General features: G+C 33.1%; 3 protein-coding genes across 7 annotated transcripts; 1 reads left to right on the top strand and 2 right to left on the bottom strand.

Moving 5' to 3' along the window:
• The first annotated feature begins 434 nt into the window (after positions 1-434).
• LOC107847899 lies at positions 435-5,097 on the top strand. 2 transcript variants are annotated; one of them, XM_047399536.1, is made up of 3 exons: positions 435-706; positions 3,892-3,939; positions 4,028-5,097. In XM_047399536.1, the coding sequence occupies exon 3, from the start codon at positions 4,112-4,114 to the stop codon at positions 4,910-4,912; it is 801 nt and encodes a 266-aa protein (XP_047255492.1). In that variant the 5' UTR covers positions 435-706; positions 3,892-3,939; positions 4,028-4,111; the 3' UTR covers positions 4,913-5,097. The 2 variants fall into 2 exon arrangements, with proteins under 2 accessions (XP_047255492.1, XP_016547981.2); XM_016692495.2 differs by lacking the exon at positions 3,892-3,939 and having other exon boundaries at positions 445-706.
• Positions 5,098-5,218: 121 nt separating this feature from the next.
• LOC107847898 (uncharacterized protein At3g61260) lies at positions 5,219-7,546 on the bottom strand. Of its 4 annotated transcripts, none has more exons than XM_016692492.2 (6): positions 7,388-7,546; positions 7,216-7,307; positions 6,898-7,137; positions 5,946-6,459; positions 5,673-5,754; positions 5,219-5,589 (listed from the first exon to the last, which is right to left on the bottom strand). In XM_016692492.2, the coding sequence occupies exons 1-6, from the start codon at positions 7,408-7,410 to the stop codon at positions 5,362-5,364; spliced, it is 1,179 nt and encodes a 392-aa protein (XP_016547978.2). In that variant the 5' UTR covers positions 7,411-7,546; the 3' UTR covers positions 5,219-5,361. The 4 variants fall into 4 exon arrangements, with proteins under 4 accessions (XP_016547978.2, XP_016547980.2, XP_016547979.2 ...); XM_016692494.2 differs by having other exon boundaries at positions 5,219-5,553; XM_016692493.2 differs by having other exon boundaries at positions 6,922-7,137.
• Positions 7,547-7,595: 49 nt separating this feature from the next.
• Positions 7,596-11,634, bottom strand: LOC107846992 (heparanase-like protein 2). The gene is made up of 9 exons (XM_016691260.2): positions 11,330-11,634; positions 10,898-10,934; positions 10,000-10,183; positions 9,576-9,730; positions 9,100-9,333; positions 8,817-9,006; positions 8,599-8,724; positions 8,411-8,510; positions 7,596-8,325 (listed from the first exon to the last, which is right to left on the bottom strand). Exons 1-9 carry the CDS (start codon positions 11,546-11,548, stop codon positions 8,002-8,004), a joined length of 1,569 nt encoding a protein of 522 aa, XP_016546746.2. The 5' UTR covers positions 11,549-11,634; the 3' UTR covers positions 7,596-8,001.
• Between the last annotated feature and the right edge of the window lie 6,822 nt (positions 11,635-18,456).

The raw sequence follows: 18,456 nt of genomic DNA, 5'->3' as shown, positions 1-18,456 counted from the left end.
CATACCACTACTTTAAAGATGAGATAGAAAGTCTATTTTCGATAAATCGCCAACTCAAAACTCTAACAAAATAAAAAACTCAAAAAACAAGAGGTCTATAAAAATATAGTAGATAAAAAAACAAAGGTTTCCACTTGTCTACATATACGCTCAAACCTTAGAGATGGGTGTCTATAATAAACATACGTTCTCCGTTTAAAAAAGAATAACCTATTTTGATTTGACATAAAATTTAAGAAAATAAAGAAAATTTTTAAATTTTATGGCCTTAAATTAAAGTTATATCAAATATACTAAAATGTCCTTTAATTTTGTGGTCCTAAATATGCTACGTGAAAAGTTGAAATTAAAATATTGTAAAATATTTTTTTTTTTTTTTTTTTTTTTTTTTTTTTTTAAAAAAACTAAAAGAAAAAGTAGTTTGTTTTTTTTTTTAAACGAAGAGAGTATATAAAAATAAAAGATCAAAGGTTCCACTTGTCTACCTCGTGTTTACAGTATATGTATCGTCCCACGTAAAATCTCCCCACAAGCTTTCTTCACACACACAGATACAGACAGAAAAGAAACAAAGAAGAGAGAGAGAGAGACCTACACACACACACAAAAAAAAAAATCCCATTATTATTTGCTTGGTCTCTCTCTCTATCTTCTTTTTCTGTATAAAAATTATTTGGGAATTTTTACAATCAGACATTAATTCTAAGTAAGTTAATCTTTTCTTGATTTTTTTTTTAATAAGCTTTATCTTTTCTTGAATCTATTTTGTTTAATAACCGTGATGTTCGAGCTAGCTTTATTTTTGCTGAATGTTTTGTCTCTAATTCTACAAAAAGAAATTTAAAACAATCTTGTTTTTATGGTGATTAAATTTCAAGATTGGATTTTTATGGAGATTTCTTGTGTTTTGTAATTGTTGCTATATGTGAGATAGGTAAATTGATTTATGGGGTTGGATTTTTTGTGGGTATTTTGTGATTGATGCAATGGTTATTTATTTGCCAAGTATTTTGGGTATTTTGCTAGATAGGTAAATTGTTGCCAAGTCTTTTTTTCCTGTTTATGTACTTTTTCTGTTTCGATGCACGGAAGAAAGTTTTGAATGTTGTGGTTTTAAACCAAAGATATGTTGAATGTATCAAGCTGTCTTTTCATGTTCAGGGGTTAAAGTTGCCAGCTGGAAAGTTGAAATTAAAAAATTATCAAAAAAGGAAAGAGGTAATTTTTTGAAACGGACTAGAAAAGGAAGTAACACAAACAAATTGAAATGGAGGGAGTATTTAATTTTAGCTTGAAAAGAAAGAGTTGAAGAAAAGTTTTGATTTTGAAACTTTTGCTGATATGATTCTAGCTTGAACCCTTTTTTGGGGTTTGGAGCTTCTAGTTTTTTTTTTTTCTCTCTTGTTTATGTACTCCCTTCGTTTTAATTTGATTGTTTGCTTTTAACTTGACACGGAGTTTAAGAGTTTAAAGAAGATTTTTACATTGTGGTGTTAAACTAAATGTATGTTGAATGTACCAAAATGTCCTTCAATCTCGTGCCGTAAAATATGTCATGAGGAAAGTTGAAACTAAAAAGTTGCCAAAAAAGGAAAGAGACAATCTTCTTGAAATAGTCTAAAAAGGAAAGTAAAACAAATTGAAATGGAGGGAGTATTTTATTTTAGCTCGAAAAGAAAAAGTTGAAGAAAATTTTGGATTTTGAAATTTTGCTGATGTGTCTGTAATGGTATGCATTCGTTAATGAATGTCTGAATTAGTTCTCGTCATTGGTTAGTAAATTTTGGAAGTGTGAAATGAACTAGAGTGGTCCAAGGTGTCAAATTTAGGCTTTGGGATTCGTTAACGAATCCCACAGCTGTCATCATTTGCAAAATTAGACGACATTATAAATAATCACGTTAAGTGTGATGTGCAAGTAGCACGAGTAAAGAGTGAAATGAAAGAAGGTAGTTCGAGATGACTAATCATGTCCAACATCAACCTCTCAATGCACCGGTCTATAGATGTGAAGCTGTGTTGATGTAATGTATTAAAGGAGATGAGGTAATCGTAAAATCTTAAAAAGGAAGTTGGCTAGAAAGACCTACGATCTCCTGAAATACATACAAATTTTGCTCATAAAGGGACGCAATAGAAAGACAAGATAGGCTATATGAATTTGTTGGAATTAAGGTTTAGTCGTGTTGATACATTTAGGTCCAATTTTTTCTACGAGTCCTTTAGCCTTCTTAGAGATTTGTATGCTAGTTGGAAACGGAGAACGTTTAATGTGAGAGCATCTAAATTCTACATATTGAATTGATATGGGTTTGAATGGAGTTTTATTATTGCGAGGAGTCATTTAGTTGACGGAGACTAACTTGGGATAATGACATCATGATTATTGTTATAATAAAATGAGTTCGAGTGATCAAGGTCGGTTCGGTTTTCCCCTTTAAGTGTGTTTTTTCGAGACTGGACTGATTGAAGGAGTACCCTAGAGCTGAGTCTTTAGTGTCAAGATATCTCCCTTTGAGCACAAGCATAATTTCATAGTAAAGAATTTTTTAACTGTATATCTCAGGAGTGATGATTACATTGATGTATGAATATCCGGCAGTTTCCATAATATATTGCAATAATTGTGAAATAAGAACTGAAATATGATTATAAGTTGTAGCGTAGAAATTTAAAAGAACAATGGCGCTTGTTTCTTAGATGAAGACATAATATGTTAGATTAAAATAGGATGACTGAATGGAGGATTGCTACAGGAGTTTTATGCGGTAAGATGATATTCTACCAAAATGAAAGGCAAGTTATATAGAATGTTATGAGACCCATGATATTTTTTAGGAGTGAAGCACTAAAATATCCACAGGATTATTGTTGTAAAGATTTGAATGTTTTGATGGATGATTAAATGTGCAGCCAAGTTGTTATGATTAAAAAAGATTTGAACACTTAGGTGATAACATAAAAAGACCCACAAAAAGATTAGTTTCCTATTTTGGATCCTATGACGTGTTCGAATCATGTCATTTAAAAGCTTAAGCTGTTAAAAGGGCACTCTCTTTTTAAAAAAATTTAATTATGTCTGAACATGTTGAAATTCTTTCCAATAACGGGTGGCGGTGAAACCCGAATCCAAGACCTCTATCTAAAAATTTAATTATGTTTTCAACATGATGCATGAAGCCTCATAAAGAGGACAAGATAGACTTACAAAAACCCGGTATTTAAGGAGAAAAGGTAGAGGGTGGCTTATTATCCGCCAAGTTTCCAACCATTTACGAATGACCCTCGGAGATTTCTGTTATAAGAAAAAAGAGGACAACATAGACTTACTCTCAGGGAGAAAAGTTGTTTCAAAGACTTGTAATTCCTTGGAATCCACGTAGCTTTAGCTAAAAGACACATTGGAAACAAAGAATAGGTGATACGAAATCGTTAAGACTAAGGCTGTTTGTTCTTGTTATACTTACATTAGGGTTTCAGTGTTTCTGCGGAGCTTTTTCAATTGGGTCAAGATTTATATGTTAATATAAGGTCAATTGTGATATTTAGAGACCCTGTATGTTGTCTTACAAAAGATTATTGATCACTGAAATGATAGGAACACGGAAACCATATAGAGGAGAAACAAACCATTGGAATCCGTGGCCCTCATTGAGTTGTAAATTGGCATTAGAATTAGATTATCTACTGTGCTTCTAGGGTGCGAGTTGTTCCTGGAAGTAGTCACAATAGTTTTGTTATTGAGCACATAAACTTTTGTTGTGCCTTCATATTTGGTGGCACGTATGTCAGAAAACTCTCATGCAACTCTCTCATATCAGTATCGTTCTTCAAGATATAGGTAGAGATCACAAACAAGAGCTCTTATCAATGTTTCCTTCTGTCTTGTAGTTGGGTCCTTTTTATCAGCACGTAGGAGCTGTGATTGTAGTTCATGAGGCGTGTAAACATCAGCTCTTCTCTTTCTCATAATTGTTTGCTTAGAGATGGCTGATAATTTCTCAACATTTTTAACTCTATATTTCAGGTTCAAAAGAGAACCAAAAGCAGTGTGATTCAAATTGAACAAGTGCTTTCTGCCAGATCCTTATTGCACTAGTTGCTCTGTGCTATGTGGAAATCCATTTCAAATGTCATCCCAAGCTTTGGTCAGAAGAAGGATTCTGCTACACCCAGTCAAATTTGTCATGAATACTCAGATGACGATGATGATATTTGCTCTAATGACAGCACTGAGGAAGGACTAGAATGCCCAATATGTTGGGATTCATTTAACATTGTTGAGAATGTTCCCTATGTATTGTGGTGTGGCCACTCTCTTTGTAAGAATTGTCTGTTGGGACTTAAACCGGCTTCCGTGAAGATATCCACTCAACAAATCCAGATTCCATTGTTTGTTTCCTGCCCATGGTGCAATTTGCTGACACTTCGATTGTTTTACCAAGGAAATCTCAAGTTTCCTAGCAAGAACTTCTTCCTCCTCTGGATGGTGGAGAGCAGAAATGGTGACAGGATGAAGTCTCCGTCTACCATTTACAATGATCAACTAGTGTGCTCCTTCCCTTGTACTTCAATGACCAGGAGCCAGAGTTCTGTCACGAACTGCAGGATGGCTCATCGTCTAGGCTCTTCAGGATCCGACACTAGTGGTCCTAGCAATACAAGTGGTACCCGTACAATGCAAAGGGCCCAATTCTCTCTTCAGAAGTCCCTTGATTTCTTTTTCCGGTTGACATCCAAATTTCCGTTGGTTGTTGTACTTCTTCTGGTTGTTATATTTGTGATACCTTCCAGCGTGAGCATCTTGATTCTATACCTGGTGATCACAATTCTCTTTGGACTTCCATCTTTTCTAGTATTATACTTCGCTTATCCTGCTCTAGATTGGTTGGTGAGGGAAATTACCGCTTGAAGTGATTCCGTCCAATTTGTTTGAGAATTATTTCCTAGAGTTATGAGGATGTAATTGTAATAGAAAGTACTGTCTACACTAGTAAACATTGTCTCGCCAGTTTGATCTTAGTTTTCATATCAAGAGATGGTGTAAATATTTGTTGGGTTTCTCGGAAGTTAATGTTAATTTTCCTTCAGAGCTTGTATCTGCTGTCGTTATTGGATTAATGTGATCGTGGGGTTCACTGCTTGGTCCTTTCAAATTCAACTCTTTTTACTCTTAACTGTATTCAGATAGATTTGTTTATGTCTGATGGATTACAACTTGACATCAATATTGGTTTCTGATGATATTATGAAAGCTTATACACGGCGAGTATTGTGCCTCAGTATATTTACATATTTTTCCATCAACAGTAGTAAAAGTTGGATCTACAGATTCACAATTTTTCTTACAAATGGTACTGTTTAAAAGCATGAACATGTTGATGGCATCTTCCCAGTTGATCTGATCTTATTTGCCTTCTCTCTCACCTTTAGCTCTTCGTTTTTACGATGTTCATCTGCTTGTTCTTTGGCTCCTCCTGCAATGCTTTCAATCCTTTCGACCTCATTGTGGAAATGTCTCATGGCTTTTGCTCTACGCCTGTCCAGTTCAGCCTGTAATTTCATTTTTTCATTCGACAATAGTTCAGCCTGTAATTTTCATTCAGTATGTGGGTGGTAAATAAATGAATTCCAGAAGATAAACTATAACAAAAATTTAAGATAGAGTCAACCTCAACTTTCTCCAAGTCGCGTTTTGCTTTCTTCTTCTTCTTAGTCTCCCATTCCACAATTTCTTTTATGAGCTTCTTGTACCTGAAACTTCTCTTCTTAGTAAAAGCAAATTAAGAAGTAGGGAGTTCAGTCATGTTCAGCGGGTTGGAGAAGAACAGACTAGTTTCATGCAAGAACCTTTCCGGAGAAAAAGGCACGAGTGAAGATTTTCTAGTGTGATGTCAGTTGAAAGGCATCAGTTTCAGTTGAAAGGCATCAGTTTAACAAGGTACCTTTCTCTGATTTTCTCCATTTCTTCTCTCTCCCAAATATCTGCCTTAGAGTATTCAGTTTCAGGCTTCATTGTATTTGGTGCTTTAGCCATGCCTGGTTGCGATGAAGATTGTCTAGTTGGCTGACCAGCACGATCAGAAACAGGAACTCCAGGGGCTTTGGGAGCTCTGATATCGATGTATTGGTCTGGAAATGTGGATGTTCTCTTCATAGATGGAGCTCTTTTGACCTTTTCAACTTCACTTTCAGATTTGCTATCTCCAAATGTTGGCGTCTTCTTAATGGATGGAGCTCTTTTGGCCTTTTCGACTTCACTTTCTGATTTGCTATCTCCAAACGTTGGCATCTTCTTAATGGATGGAGCTCTTTTGGCCTTTTCAACAACTTCACTTTCAGGTTTGGTATCTCCAAAAGTTGGTTTCTTCTTAATAGATGGCACAGATTTAACTGGCTCTGGATTGATTGTTGCTGACCTTATCGGCACACTTTTATCTGGAAGTTCTGAACCTTCATCTATTACAAGTCGATATCAAGAAGAAAATGGGAAACATATTAGGACGATAAATAAGATGACTACTCCATATTTAACTTAGAAATCGTTGGTTTCTAACTATTTGTTGAACCTATTTCTTGATTTCATTCGTTTATCATTTGGCAATTTTGTAATTTGATTTTTTAATGTCTAACCGGCCTTCGGATAGAAATCATGAGGATGTGTATTTGTTCTGGAATATGTCATTGAGAGGGTAAGGTATCAGTTGTAGGAGAGGAGGGATTCGAACCACTGACATCATGGTTCGCATCCACGTCCTCTAATCCTTATTCCATATACTGCGGATACTCGGTTATCCATTTTGTCATTTAGAAAGCAACATATTACGATTCTTAAGAACTCATTTGTTATGAATTAGAACTAAGAAAGACGAGGAAACATTGCAAATTTCTTCCTACCTGAGAGCTTTTCAGGTTTCTTACCAATATCATCTGCTTTACTTTTGATCTTCGTCAAAGGTTTATCACCTCCACTATTTGTCCTTCTGTGGCTATAAATGCTCTTTTCTTCGATTGATGTTACAGCAAATGCAGCTGCAGCCACTGCAGCTGGATAGTCAACACTATCACTGGAATCATAATCACGACTCATAGTTCTTATAAACTGTCTGTACAACCAGCTAGGTGTTCTTTTTGTGTCTGTCAAAACAAAAACCAATCTTTTAGATAGTTCTTGTTTCCCTAAGATCGATATTCTGAGTCTGAATTACTTACTACCTTTAAAAGATTGAGTTCTCTGGGGCGGTATTGTTCTATCTCTTGTGCTGCTGCCTCCTTTCTCTTCTTCCCCTATACCGGAGAATTTCACCCTAGAACAGTCGTGTTAATTGCAATAGGACACAAAAATTTATTTCTTATGCTAGAAGTTGAAGCCAACAGTTCAAGTTACCTCATTTGCTTTAGCATATCCATTCTTCCTTTGGTTTAATGGAGCCTTATTTTGAAGCTACTTAAAGATCAGATAAAAAAAGATGGAGCTTTATTTGTCAGGTATAAAAGCTTTGCTGCTTTTGAAGGAATTTGAAGGACTAAGCTAAGGTATCTTTGCATGTGAGGCTTGGTTTTGGAATCTTGAAACAAAGTTATCAAACATTCTCTACTTCTGCTAAATGGTTTGCTTTCTCTTTTGAAGAGATTCAAATTCCTTTTAGAGTTAATTCTTTCGTTTTTTCGAGTTTCATACGTGAAATTTCACACACACCTCAACTATCAATAGTTGGTGATAGTTCAGGTATGAGACTCGAAAAACCGGGATTCTTTAGGTATGTCCAAAAAGTAGAATCTTGAGTTCTTTTCAGGTTATATAGATGCAAATTCCTTAATCAGAAACCAATAGAAGAATTAAAGAAAGTAAAACTGACAATGTAGTATAAAGCAACTATGCTAAAACAACAAAGTAAACTACTATTACTTTAATATGTAACTTCTCTGAACATGTTAATGAGAAGGATCTAATGTATTTATCCTAATCTAAAAACTAAACTAATTAATTTTGTGAATTCTCTATGCACAAGCAGGAGCCTGGAACCCTCTCAAAGTTGCAAAGACGATAGATTGAGGAGCAACACTGATGGGAAACGTTGGATCAACGAGCTTAGGATTCATTTCCGGGATGTCCAATGAGGAAGTGAGTTTCAATGGAGTGCCATTTAGCAACAACACATCACTTTGAATGTTGCCATCTTTTGGCGTCAAATGGTACTCTTCTCTTTGATGTATAGATTCAACGCTCTTAGGGTATACAACAGGGTGTATATTCAAGTCATCGACCACAGAGACATCAAAGGTAGTTGACTTATCCATGTTAATTAGCAGAACCGTAATGCCCTGAAAGACAAAACAGAGATTTTTCAGACAACTTTAGAAGATCATATTACAGTTGAAATCTTTGATAACGTTTGTTGTAACTTACACTTGTTTTTGAGCAATGCGCGTAAGTGCGGATGTATGGAGAGCCTTCATGAGTAGCAGAAAGCACATTCTTTCCCATGACCTTATGCCACAGAAGAGCACTGCAAAAACATCAGAAAAAAGCTTGTAAAACAACTAAACTTTACCATTAGTAATAGGCGATTTGATCATGAGAATCGCGATAAATACCCATAGTAGTCTGGATTTGGCATGAAAGAAGTTGTGTTGAGAAGACCATAGTTTCCACCAATTAAGGATTGTCTGCAGTATACCTTGTGGTTGAAAGTTGATGTCATTCCCAGTTGATCCAAGTACCTACAGCAACACCAATGTTAGACACAAGACATTCTAGCCAACGACGATGAAAACATTGTTTACGTGTTATCAGACTTGATATGAAGAGTTACCAGAAACCGTTAACGAAGGTGTGTGAAGTGTGTTTGCCACCACTATTGTAAGCTCCACCAGCTTCACCAACCCAAGGTCCAGAAGATGGTGAAAACAATTTAGCATCATTTTCAACATTCTTAAATGTTTGAGCTACTTGGCTAAGGAAAAATGGATTCTGAAGTTTGTCAAGTAGAGTTGGATCAACACCTGCAATTTACCAAGAGTTAATACAACAGTCTTTTTCTACACGGGAGTTAAAATCCTGAATCTGCCTCGGAATGCAAGAACGTTGTTACATACCTGCTCCAAGGTTGTAAATATGATGTGTCAATCCATCGACAACGCCCGGTCCGGTAGCTAGAAGGAACTCTTGGAACCATTTTTCATCATAAAATCCACCAGGGGCCAAGATTTTTGGTCTATCAGCAGGATTAGGGTACATATGTGTGACAAGTCTCTTCAATTTCTTGACATCTTTGCCATATTGATGAGGCTTTATTCTTGCAGCAACTCCTCCTCCACAAAGCTCATTACCTATCAAAGATTGATCTTAGTACTTTAAACAAGTTAAGAAAAAGGCAATATGGTACACCAAGCCCTCGCTACGCACAAGGTCCAAAGAAAGGCTAGACCACAATCTGCATCTCAACAAGAGGTTGTCTCTATAGTTCGATCTTGTCACTACCTACTTACGAGTTACGCTAAAACTCCCTCACTTTTATAAACAAGTAAAAGAAAAAAGAAGGAACTATTTTTTTTTTTTTTTTTTAATTTACCTAGTTCATATGAGTCAATTTTGTATCCCTTTTCGATAGTGTATTTCATCAATGATTTTGCATTGAATTGATTCCAATCTCCTTCCCAAAGAGTATTATGTTCATCTGATGGTATTCTTCCAAGTAAAGCATTGAATGAAAATGTTATTGCAGCCCTGCATAAATTCCACAAACAAGTTAGAAATATTATTAAATCCCGCATAAATAATATGGTGTTTATTTATAGTACAAGAAAAAAAGGTAACTAACCTAAGTTAACACACCATTTAGCTAGTCTTATTAAAGAACGATCGCTACAATACTATTTAATACATAAATAATTCACGTATAATATCGTTTCGCGTGGAAGGAACCACAGGTTTTATAGATGCTTGCGTGAATGCAGAATGCTTCGTAAGAGGGTCAAAGAATTTAATGATCTTACCCTGTTTGGTTGAATAAATCATTCAATTCATCCCATCTATTCATGTGGAGACAACCATCACCAAATCCAAAAAGTCCATCAGATTTTTTCTCAAAATTTGAGCATTGCTTTGGATATTTTCCAACTTTGTAGTAAACTTGATCTTGCAAAGAACCTCCTATTCTGATTCTTAGTGGCTTGAATGCTGCAAAGTAAAAAAAAATAAAGATAATAAAATACTTCGTACCTTATTAGTCGTACAAAATTGCAATTTAATTTTTCAATAGTTTTTGAATATTTAAATTTTAATTAATTTAAGTTAATCTAGCTTTAAAAGTTAGTCAAATTGACTCTGAAAAAGCAAAACATGACAAATAAAAAGGAATAGAGGAATTATTATTTAAAACACAAAAAAACAACTGCAAATATAACGTATTTCTATCAAGAATTGTTTTTTTCAAAGAATAAAAACAAGATCAGACATGAAATCTATGAGAACATCTAAAGTAAAACACAATTTTTCATACTATTTTATAGCAAAAATTTATTCTGTTTACATTATATTCCAAAACTTAAACGTGATTTATAAGATTTTTATCACTAAGCTCATAAGTTCAGCTCTAATATATTTATTAGAACTTTAGTGAATTTTCATAGATAAATCTATGTTTCACCTTGAAAATAATGAATCTTAATGAATAAGTTACCAGCATGGTGCATCTACATATTGTCACAATAAATAAGTTAATTTAAGAATCATGGTGCTTGAAGGCTCTATATCTTGTCCAAATCGATTTTATTTTCAAATAATGTCAGCCTATATTAATATACATTATAAAAAAAAATATTATTTATCGACGCACACATATAATAGATTAATTAAAACAATGAACTATGGCACTAAGCAGTAATTACTAACCTTTAACAGCGTTTGCAAGAATCTTGTTTTTCAAATCCTGCATAATTTATTTGCAAAATCAATCAATAAAAAAACACCTACTGCTATATTTTTTCTCTCTTCAAGAAATAATTATACAACAAAATAATACTAGATTGTTTTTGATAGATTCTCAGCTCACAAGAATCAACGTAACAATAGCGAGATCTGAAGAGGATAGTGTAAGCATAAAGAGATCCTCAACTCGAAAGAGTAATGATATAAAAAAGAACTACAAGACTTGGAGAGATTATTAAAAGAGAAAAGATGCTCGATTCAAAAGAGTAATGACATAAAAAGAACTAGAAAACTTGAAGATATAATTAAAACATAAAAAGATCCTCAACTCAAAGGAATAATGACATAAAAGAACTACAAAACTTGAACAGATAATTAAAATATAAAAGTAATTACCAGATTAAGTAAACCAGCTTTTCCCCATGGACATTGATTATAATCACATTTATTTTCTGGCCACCAATCTAAAGTTGCACATATGAAATTATCATCTGTTTGAGCAATAGATGTAACTCCTTTCACCATAAGCTTCAATTCATCTGCATTAGATAAATTAATAAAACATGATGACACTAAGAAAACCAAACAAAAGAGCCTCAATATTCTTGAATCCATTTTTTTAAAATTTTTTTTATTGCTAATTGATCAATAAAAAGAACCAATAATAGTAAAAAATGAGACGAAAAGAAGAAGAATGTGACATAAAATTTTGCAGGTGTATAACGTTTATATAGAGAAAAAGAATATAGTGGCTAAGGACAATATCCTAGTTTAATACTATTACAGAATTAGCTATGTACTAATTCAACTATAATTCTGTTTAAGACAAAACTTAATAATATATACTTATTCCTTTTTTATTCTAATTACACTATCAGTTATATTGACTAGTAATGAAAGATAATTTTTTATATCATCATTATTATTGTAATAATAAAAATTCTGTTATCTCGACTAGGAATTTGAGTTTATGTACTATACTATCAACGTAAAGAATTATTACATTATCAATTACCTTGACCAGTAATGAAAAATAACTTTTTATATTATTATTATTATTATTATTATTATTATTATTATTAAAGCAATAACTCGTTATAGTGATCACCAAAAGATAATATGTCATTCTAATCTGATGGTATAAAGAATATGTATACCATCATATTAAGAATTATTATAATTACTATTATTATTGTAGATAGTTACGTGTTGATAATAAACTCTTATGGTTCGTCCTTCTTTGAATTTCGCACATAATTAAAGCTTTAATATATCGAGCGATACTTTTAGTTACGTGTTAATAATGTAGGTCATTTTAATTTGTTGGTATAAAAAATATACGTATATCGTGAAATTAAAAAGTTCACACCTACTTTAACTATATCATATGTTCATGAAATTTAACTTATCCTTTGTTGTCTGAAATTCCTGCTTTATGTTGTTCAAATCAAAACGGTTAATTTTAGGATTAAACGGTACTTCTATTAAGTACAATTTCCTAATATGATTGGGAGATTAAAAGGTACTGCCTAGCTAAAATTCCATAACAACAACAAAAAGAGCCTATTGATATCAATTAAAAAAAATTAAGATACCGATTCATCAAAACACATTTGAACTATCAAGTTTTTTCGAGTTTGAAACCCCAACTATCACCTGATAACTTCTCCTACTTGAACTACCATCTCTATAAATTAAATCACACATTAACTATTGGTTGTTTCCTTTGCTACCTGAACGATGATGATAGTTTAGGTAAGAAAAAAGAATAACTAATTGTTGAGGTGTATTCTAATACATAGATAGTAATAGTTCGCCTAGAAAAAGAAAAAACTGTTAGTTGAGGTATAAAACTCGCAAAAAAGTGATAGTATAAATGTGTTTTTGATCAATAACTTAAAAAAATTACATGTGCTCAATATTGAGAATTAAACACACCTGAATTATTACGTTTTTGCGAATTTTCTGCTTAAAGTATTATGTCTTCAATTTTTTTTTTACCTGAACTATCACCAACTAGTTATCAAAATACACCTCAAATTTTAGTTATTCCCCTTCCTTACATGAAATATGACCATCTTTTAATTTAAGAAAAGTTGGTACTAATTGATAGGAAAAATTCTGGCCACAATTTTTTTGCCACAATTTGACCAAAATGAAAAAAGTTGCGTTCACATTATAAACTAGTTAACTTTTAGACTTTTTTGTCCTTGTTATGATAAAATATGGTTAAATCTAAATAAGGCTATGAAAGTCTTTTCATAATTGTTGTCAAATTTGGATAAAAAAAATTGTGGGTTTATACATTTTAATGAACCTTTTAATACAAATATAGAGTTAGAACTAAAATTATTGGCTCAATTAAATCCGTAACCGAAACGCAAGCGCCGCCTTGTGCTCTATGGTTGAAAGAAATGTTAGTAGTAAAAGTTTGCCTAAAAATCAGCACAAGTGATAATCATGATTCACCTTTGCAAAATTTCTGTCCATTACCTCAAGAGAAACAATTTTTTTATAATCATAATGTTCGAATTAGTTTTTGTGCACCTCAATTAATTTAAAATGAACATGGGATAAAAATTATTTTTAAAATTTAATTTTTAAAAATAAAAATTTATTTTTGAGAGAGGAGTGTGGGATAGGAAGTCGGGGTTAGGAAGGGATTGAGATAAGATTTTTTTTTAAAAAATATTTTTTTTTTAAAAATAAGTTTTTGAAAAAGAGTTATGTCGGGGGTGTTAGGAGGTGACGAGGGTGGAGAAAGAATTTTATTTTAAAAGATAAATATTTAAAAAAAAAAAAAGAAATTGGGATTGGTGTGGGGGTGGGAGTGGGGACGTGGGGTGTGGGGGTAGGAAAGGAATGAGGGTTGAGGTAAAAGTCTTTTTTTCTAAAAAAAAAAAAAAAGAAATTTAACTTTTTTTAAAAACTATATTTTTTTGAGGATGGGATATTGTCGTATAGAGGGTGCAAGGTAGGTGGAGATGAGGGTTGGGGCAAGAAATATATATAGTCGCTTGTTTTTCCTACTTTTATTAAAAAAATTATTTTTCTATTAAACAGTGTGGAGATTGCGGGTTCATTTGAACCCAATTTAAAAATGAGTTGAGATTAGGGATGGACGTTCGGTTAGTTCGGTCTGATTGTTTAATATCGGTTCGGTTTATCGATTTTTGGATTGACAAAAATGACATTCGTAACCAAACCGAAATAAATTCGATTTGGTTCGGTTTTACAAATTCGGTTTGATTATTTCGAATTTTTATTTCAATTTGAAATATTAAAGTAGTTAGCCTCTCTTTTTCATAACTAAGCATTTAAAATTGATGGTTTTTTTTAGAAAAAAATATTTTTTTCAAACATGTTTTTCATTTCCAAATATAAATAACTCAACATGGATGAAACGAAATGAAATAATCATAAACTTAACTTAATACATAACGTCATTAATCATTACATATAATATAACCTTGCATAAATAGTCCATAAAACAGTCTAAAGTCACCAAATAGTTCATAAAATATTTGAGTCACTAAAATAATCCATAAACAGCCCGCGACGTATGCGAATTTACTGTTAAATGTTAATTGTTAATGTGAATTACTAAATATTATATATATTTATATAATATAATATAATATAATATAATATTATATATATATTATATAATATATATATATATATATATATATATATAATAATATATATATATTATTTATTTATTTATAAAATTTCAGTTTTTTGATTTAACCGAATTTTTTTTTAAACCGAACACCGAATCAAAAAATCAAAATTTTAAAATTACAAATCGAATTCGATCCGAAAAATCAAAAAATCGAAACCAAAATTAAATTTCGGTTTGATTTTTCGGTTTAAACCAAAATATGCCCACCCCTAGTTGAGACTTACTGGGTTGAGATTTACCGAATATTAAATCATCTTGAACCCAACCCATTAAATATTGGACGAATTGGACGAATCAACTTAATTTAGGTTCATTTTAACACCTCCAACTGATGAGCATAAAGATGATGAAATCTAAAAAGGTGAAGTACTCAGAGATGTGTTAGATGCTTTAATTCACATATTTCAGGAGGAATGACATCCCGCAGCTTACTCCTAACTTAAATTTCTGGGGGTGTGTGTATCAATATTACACACTTGGAAAGTAGAATCCTCCAAATAATTTCACTTAAGCCAAAGAATATTCACCCGGCTAATGTTTTATATGGGATTTTAACAAGAGGGGAGGATGCTAATCTATGTTTCAATAAAAAGGCATAATATACTGAAAAATTCAAACACCCCTCAAGGGCTCTGGTCTATACTCTATAGTAAGAGTACAAAATGTGATGTGTGGGTTATACGCATATCATGTGTCCAAAAATTTGGCATTTAAGTGGAGAAGGGTAGAGAGGCGGGTCCATTATTCACCGAGTTTCGAATCGTGTATAGTTGACCCTCGGAGATTTCTCGACTATCCGAAAAAATTATTGCGAAAACTTCAAATAGAATAGCATGTGTATGTACAATATTAACAAAAAGAAAACCTAAGTGGAAAATTGGTTGAAAGGGAAAAAGAGGGGAATGAAAACAAGGATGAGGCACTATACTTTGAATTAGGACTCGTTGGGTTAGGATCTTCTTTAGTTGTCTGATTAAATGAGATCACTAATACAATCATACAAGTTTCATTACTAATAACAAACTATTACTTCAAAATAACTGATCATTTTACTCAATTCCTAATAACTATTTATCTATACAATTTGCAATGAATTTTGATAATCCAAATTAAACGTGCCTTAAAATGGTACTGTGTTTGTTATTCATTAGTTCCCTGTCACGCTTCGGGCCTACACCCTGGACGTAACATGACATCTGGTACAACGAGTGATCCCAATGGACCCTTGGCCTGGCAAACTATTCATAAATTCAACTTTGAAATTATGCGGAAGCTAGAAATACAGTTACGGGCTAAATATCCAGAAAAAAGACAAAGTTTAACTTGAAATATTGAATATCAACTTTAAAAGACAACAAAACAACCAATTGTCTTGTGTCTAATGGAGCTCTAAACCAAAATAAGTCATTTTTTAAAGGCTTAAGTCATCGACAACCACCTAAAGTTGTCTTGAAAATTCACTTAGACCTCTCAACAAAGACTTGTACTTGTCACACCCCTTTTTTTTCACTCCTAAAAAATAATTGAATTTTAAGTTCGAAAGGATTTTATTATTAAACTGATAAAAGATGAAAAATTTTCCGAAAAAGGATTCATTAGTTTCAAAACTCAGAGTCGCCACTTGACATAAATCAGGTGTGCCAAGTCACCTGTGGATATCCTTTTTCAAAATGATTTTGACTCTATAAAACTGATCTGCGAACAGAGATTCCGGCTAAGAAATTCTGTTGACCGAGGGGAAGGTGTTAGGCACCCCTCGATCCCGTGGTTAGACCACGGCCGCTTGGTGGAGTATATTGGCTAATTTGAACACTATGAATGTATAAACCACACCAAACATAAATAAAACGATCAATCAAACAAACAAATCCAAAAACAATGTCCAGTCCAATTATACAGTCCAAAATAGAAAAAGAATGCGAAAATGTAAAACCTATTCTACCCTACTCTAATTTTATACTACGCTCCCTTGCTACCCGATGCCTCGGGCCTTCATCACGGACGTCCTCCAAATACAAAATACTTCGGGGCATTTTTCGGCAAATAAATACAAGCGATCGCGGGGCATTCCCTGATTAAATGAATACATTTTCAAATACAAGAACTAAAACCAAACCGTTCAACTCAAATACCACATTCAAATATTCAACAAGAAAACTTATTCCTAAATTTTTGCCTACCCGAACCAACATTCGCCTATCCATTTCAACAAATCATAATTTTATCACGTTCCAACAATATTCATGCTCATTACGAATTAAACATAACAACAATAAACCAAAGCTAATCTAAATTCAACTTTTTTTTTTATCAATTTCTCAACTCTATCTCCCAAATCCATTTTTAGCCACATTATTAAACCAGTTCGACTATCAAATCACTTTTCAAAATCCGAAACCAACAACACATACCCCATCGAAGATTCAAATATTTAAGCATATCAATCCTTCATATCCACAACAACAATTAACATTTTGCTCGAAATATTCAAAACCACACCACAAAATCACGATATTAACGAACTTCGATATAATATAAAAGTAGAGTTGAGAGATGGACCTTTGAAGAATTGATTTTATTGATAATAAAATCAAGAAAGCCCGGACTATAGAATTCCTAATGGGACCTCAACAATGACGAACTCAAACTCCGTGTTGAAAAATTTGAGACCCAAAACTGAAGCTCCGTAAATCCAATCGAACCCGAACACCGACACTGTTCACGTACTGTTTACGACATTGTTCACAACACTGTTCACGGTTCTGTTACTCTCTCAATTTTTTTCTCTCTCGCGCAATTCTCTCTTCTCTCCCTCGATTTTTTTTTGTTCTTCTTGTGAGGAAGATGATGATGATTGTTGTTATTATGGAGAAGATGATGATGAAAGAATGAGCCTCCCCCTTTCCCCCTTTTAGAATTTTTCTTTTATATTTTTTATTTGATTTTTCTTTTTTCTTTATTTATTATCCTATGTGGAAGCATATAATTGGTGGCTTCTGGGAGTAAGTGTGCGGCATGTGGAAAAGTTAGTGTGGCATGTGGAAAGATGAGGGTGGCATGTAAAAAAAATGAGTAGGGCGTGTGCCTTTTGCATGTATCCAATGAAAAATAGAAAGTGAGGTGTTGAGTTGGCATAGTGAGGTGGCAAAGATGATGTGTATTTAATTATTTTCAATTCTTTTTTTGGGGAGAAATTATCAATTAAACAAAAGTATGGTAAGGTGAAATAAAAAAAATAAAAAAAAATAAAAATTTAAAAAATAAAATAAAATAAAAATAATTAAAATATTTTCAGAAAAGAACAAAATTACGTGTCTACATCATGCCCCCTTTGGATGTAAACACATGGTGTTTTCATACAAAGCAGTAGACAACGAGACAGAATTTTATCCTGACCTTTATTCAAAAGCACGGAGCACAAGGAAGGAGGGAAACTAGGTCTTGACTTAGGATATCCTAACTACCCAAGTTATGAGGGAATCGAGTGACAGTTATCTCAAAGGATTGGAAGGAGATGGACTATGTCGAGTTGGAGAGTCGAGTGAGGTCCCATCGAGGTTCTGTTTCGTGGCTCTGTTATTACATCAAAAATGAAAATTACAAGTTAAAAACATAAATGAAATCACAAAATTCTATCTACGCAACTTCTGTTGGACTCTTGACTTGAGTTTCATCACCCTATTCTTCAGGTGGGATCTTGATTTGAAATTTCTTCAACTTGTTGCTTGATTTTCAATTTCATCACCTTGTTCTTCAGGCGGGCTCTTGACTGGCTATTTTCAATCTGTTGACTTTCATTTTCTTCACTTTGGTACTTGACTTTCAACTTCTTTACCTT

This window comes from Capsicum annuum, chromosome 11, assembly GCF_002878395.1.
Source record: "Capsicum annuum cultivar UCD-10X-F1 chromosome 11, UCD10Xv1.1, whole genome shotgun sequence".
NCBI classification, from domain to species: Eukaryota; Viridiplantae; Streptophyta; class Magnoliopsida; order Solanales; family Solanaceae; genus Capsicum; species Capsicum annuum.
This window is presented reverse-complemented; position numbering and strand designations above follow the sequence as displayed.

What these genes read in the sequence shown, in the direction of transcription:
- LOC107847899 (XM_047399536.1), top strand. Translation starts at nt 4,112, where the DNA reads ATGTGGAAATCCATTTCAAATGTCATCCCAAGCTTTGGTCAGAAGAAG.
- LOC107847898 (XM_016692492.2), bottom strand. Translation starts at nt 7,410, where the DNA reads ATGGATATGCTAAAGCAAATGAG. An exon ending in GATATGCTAAAGCAAATGAG is followed by an intron (nt 7,308 to 7,387) that starts GTAACTTGAACT and finishes CGACTGTTCTAG; the next exon opens with GGTGAAATTCTCCGGTATAG. An exon ending in GAAACCTGAAAAGCTCTCAG is followed by an intron (nt 6,460 to 6,897) that starts GTAGGAAGAAAT and finishes GACTTGTAATAG; the next exon opens with ATGAAGGTTCAGAACTTCCA.
- LOC107846992 (XM_016691260.2), bottom strand. Translation starts at nt 11,548, where the DNA reads ATGGATTCAAGAATATTGAGGCTCTTTTGTTTGGTTTTCTTAGTGTCA. An exon ending in AAGCTGGTTTACTTAATCTG is followed by an intron (nt 10,935 to 11,329) that starts GTAATTACTTTT and finishes TAAATTATGCAG; the next exon opens with GATTTGAAAAACAAGATTCT. An exon ending in CGCATTGCTCAAAAACAAGT is followed by an intron (nt 8,326 to 8,410) that starts GTAAGTTACAAC and finishes TTTGTCTTTCAG; the next exon opens with GGCATTACGGTTCTGCTAAT.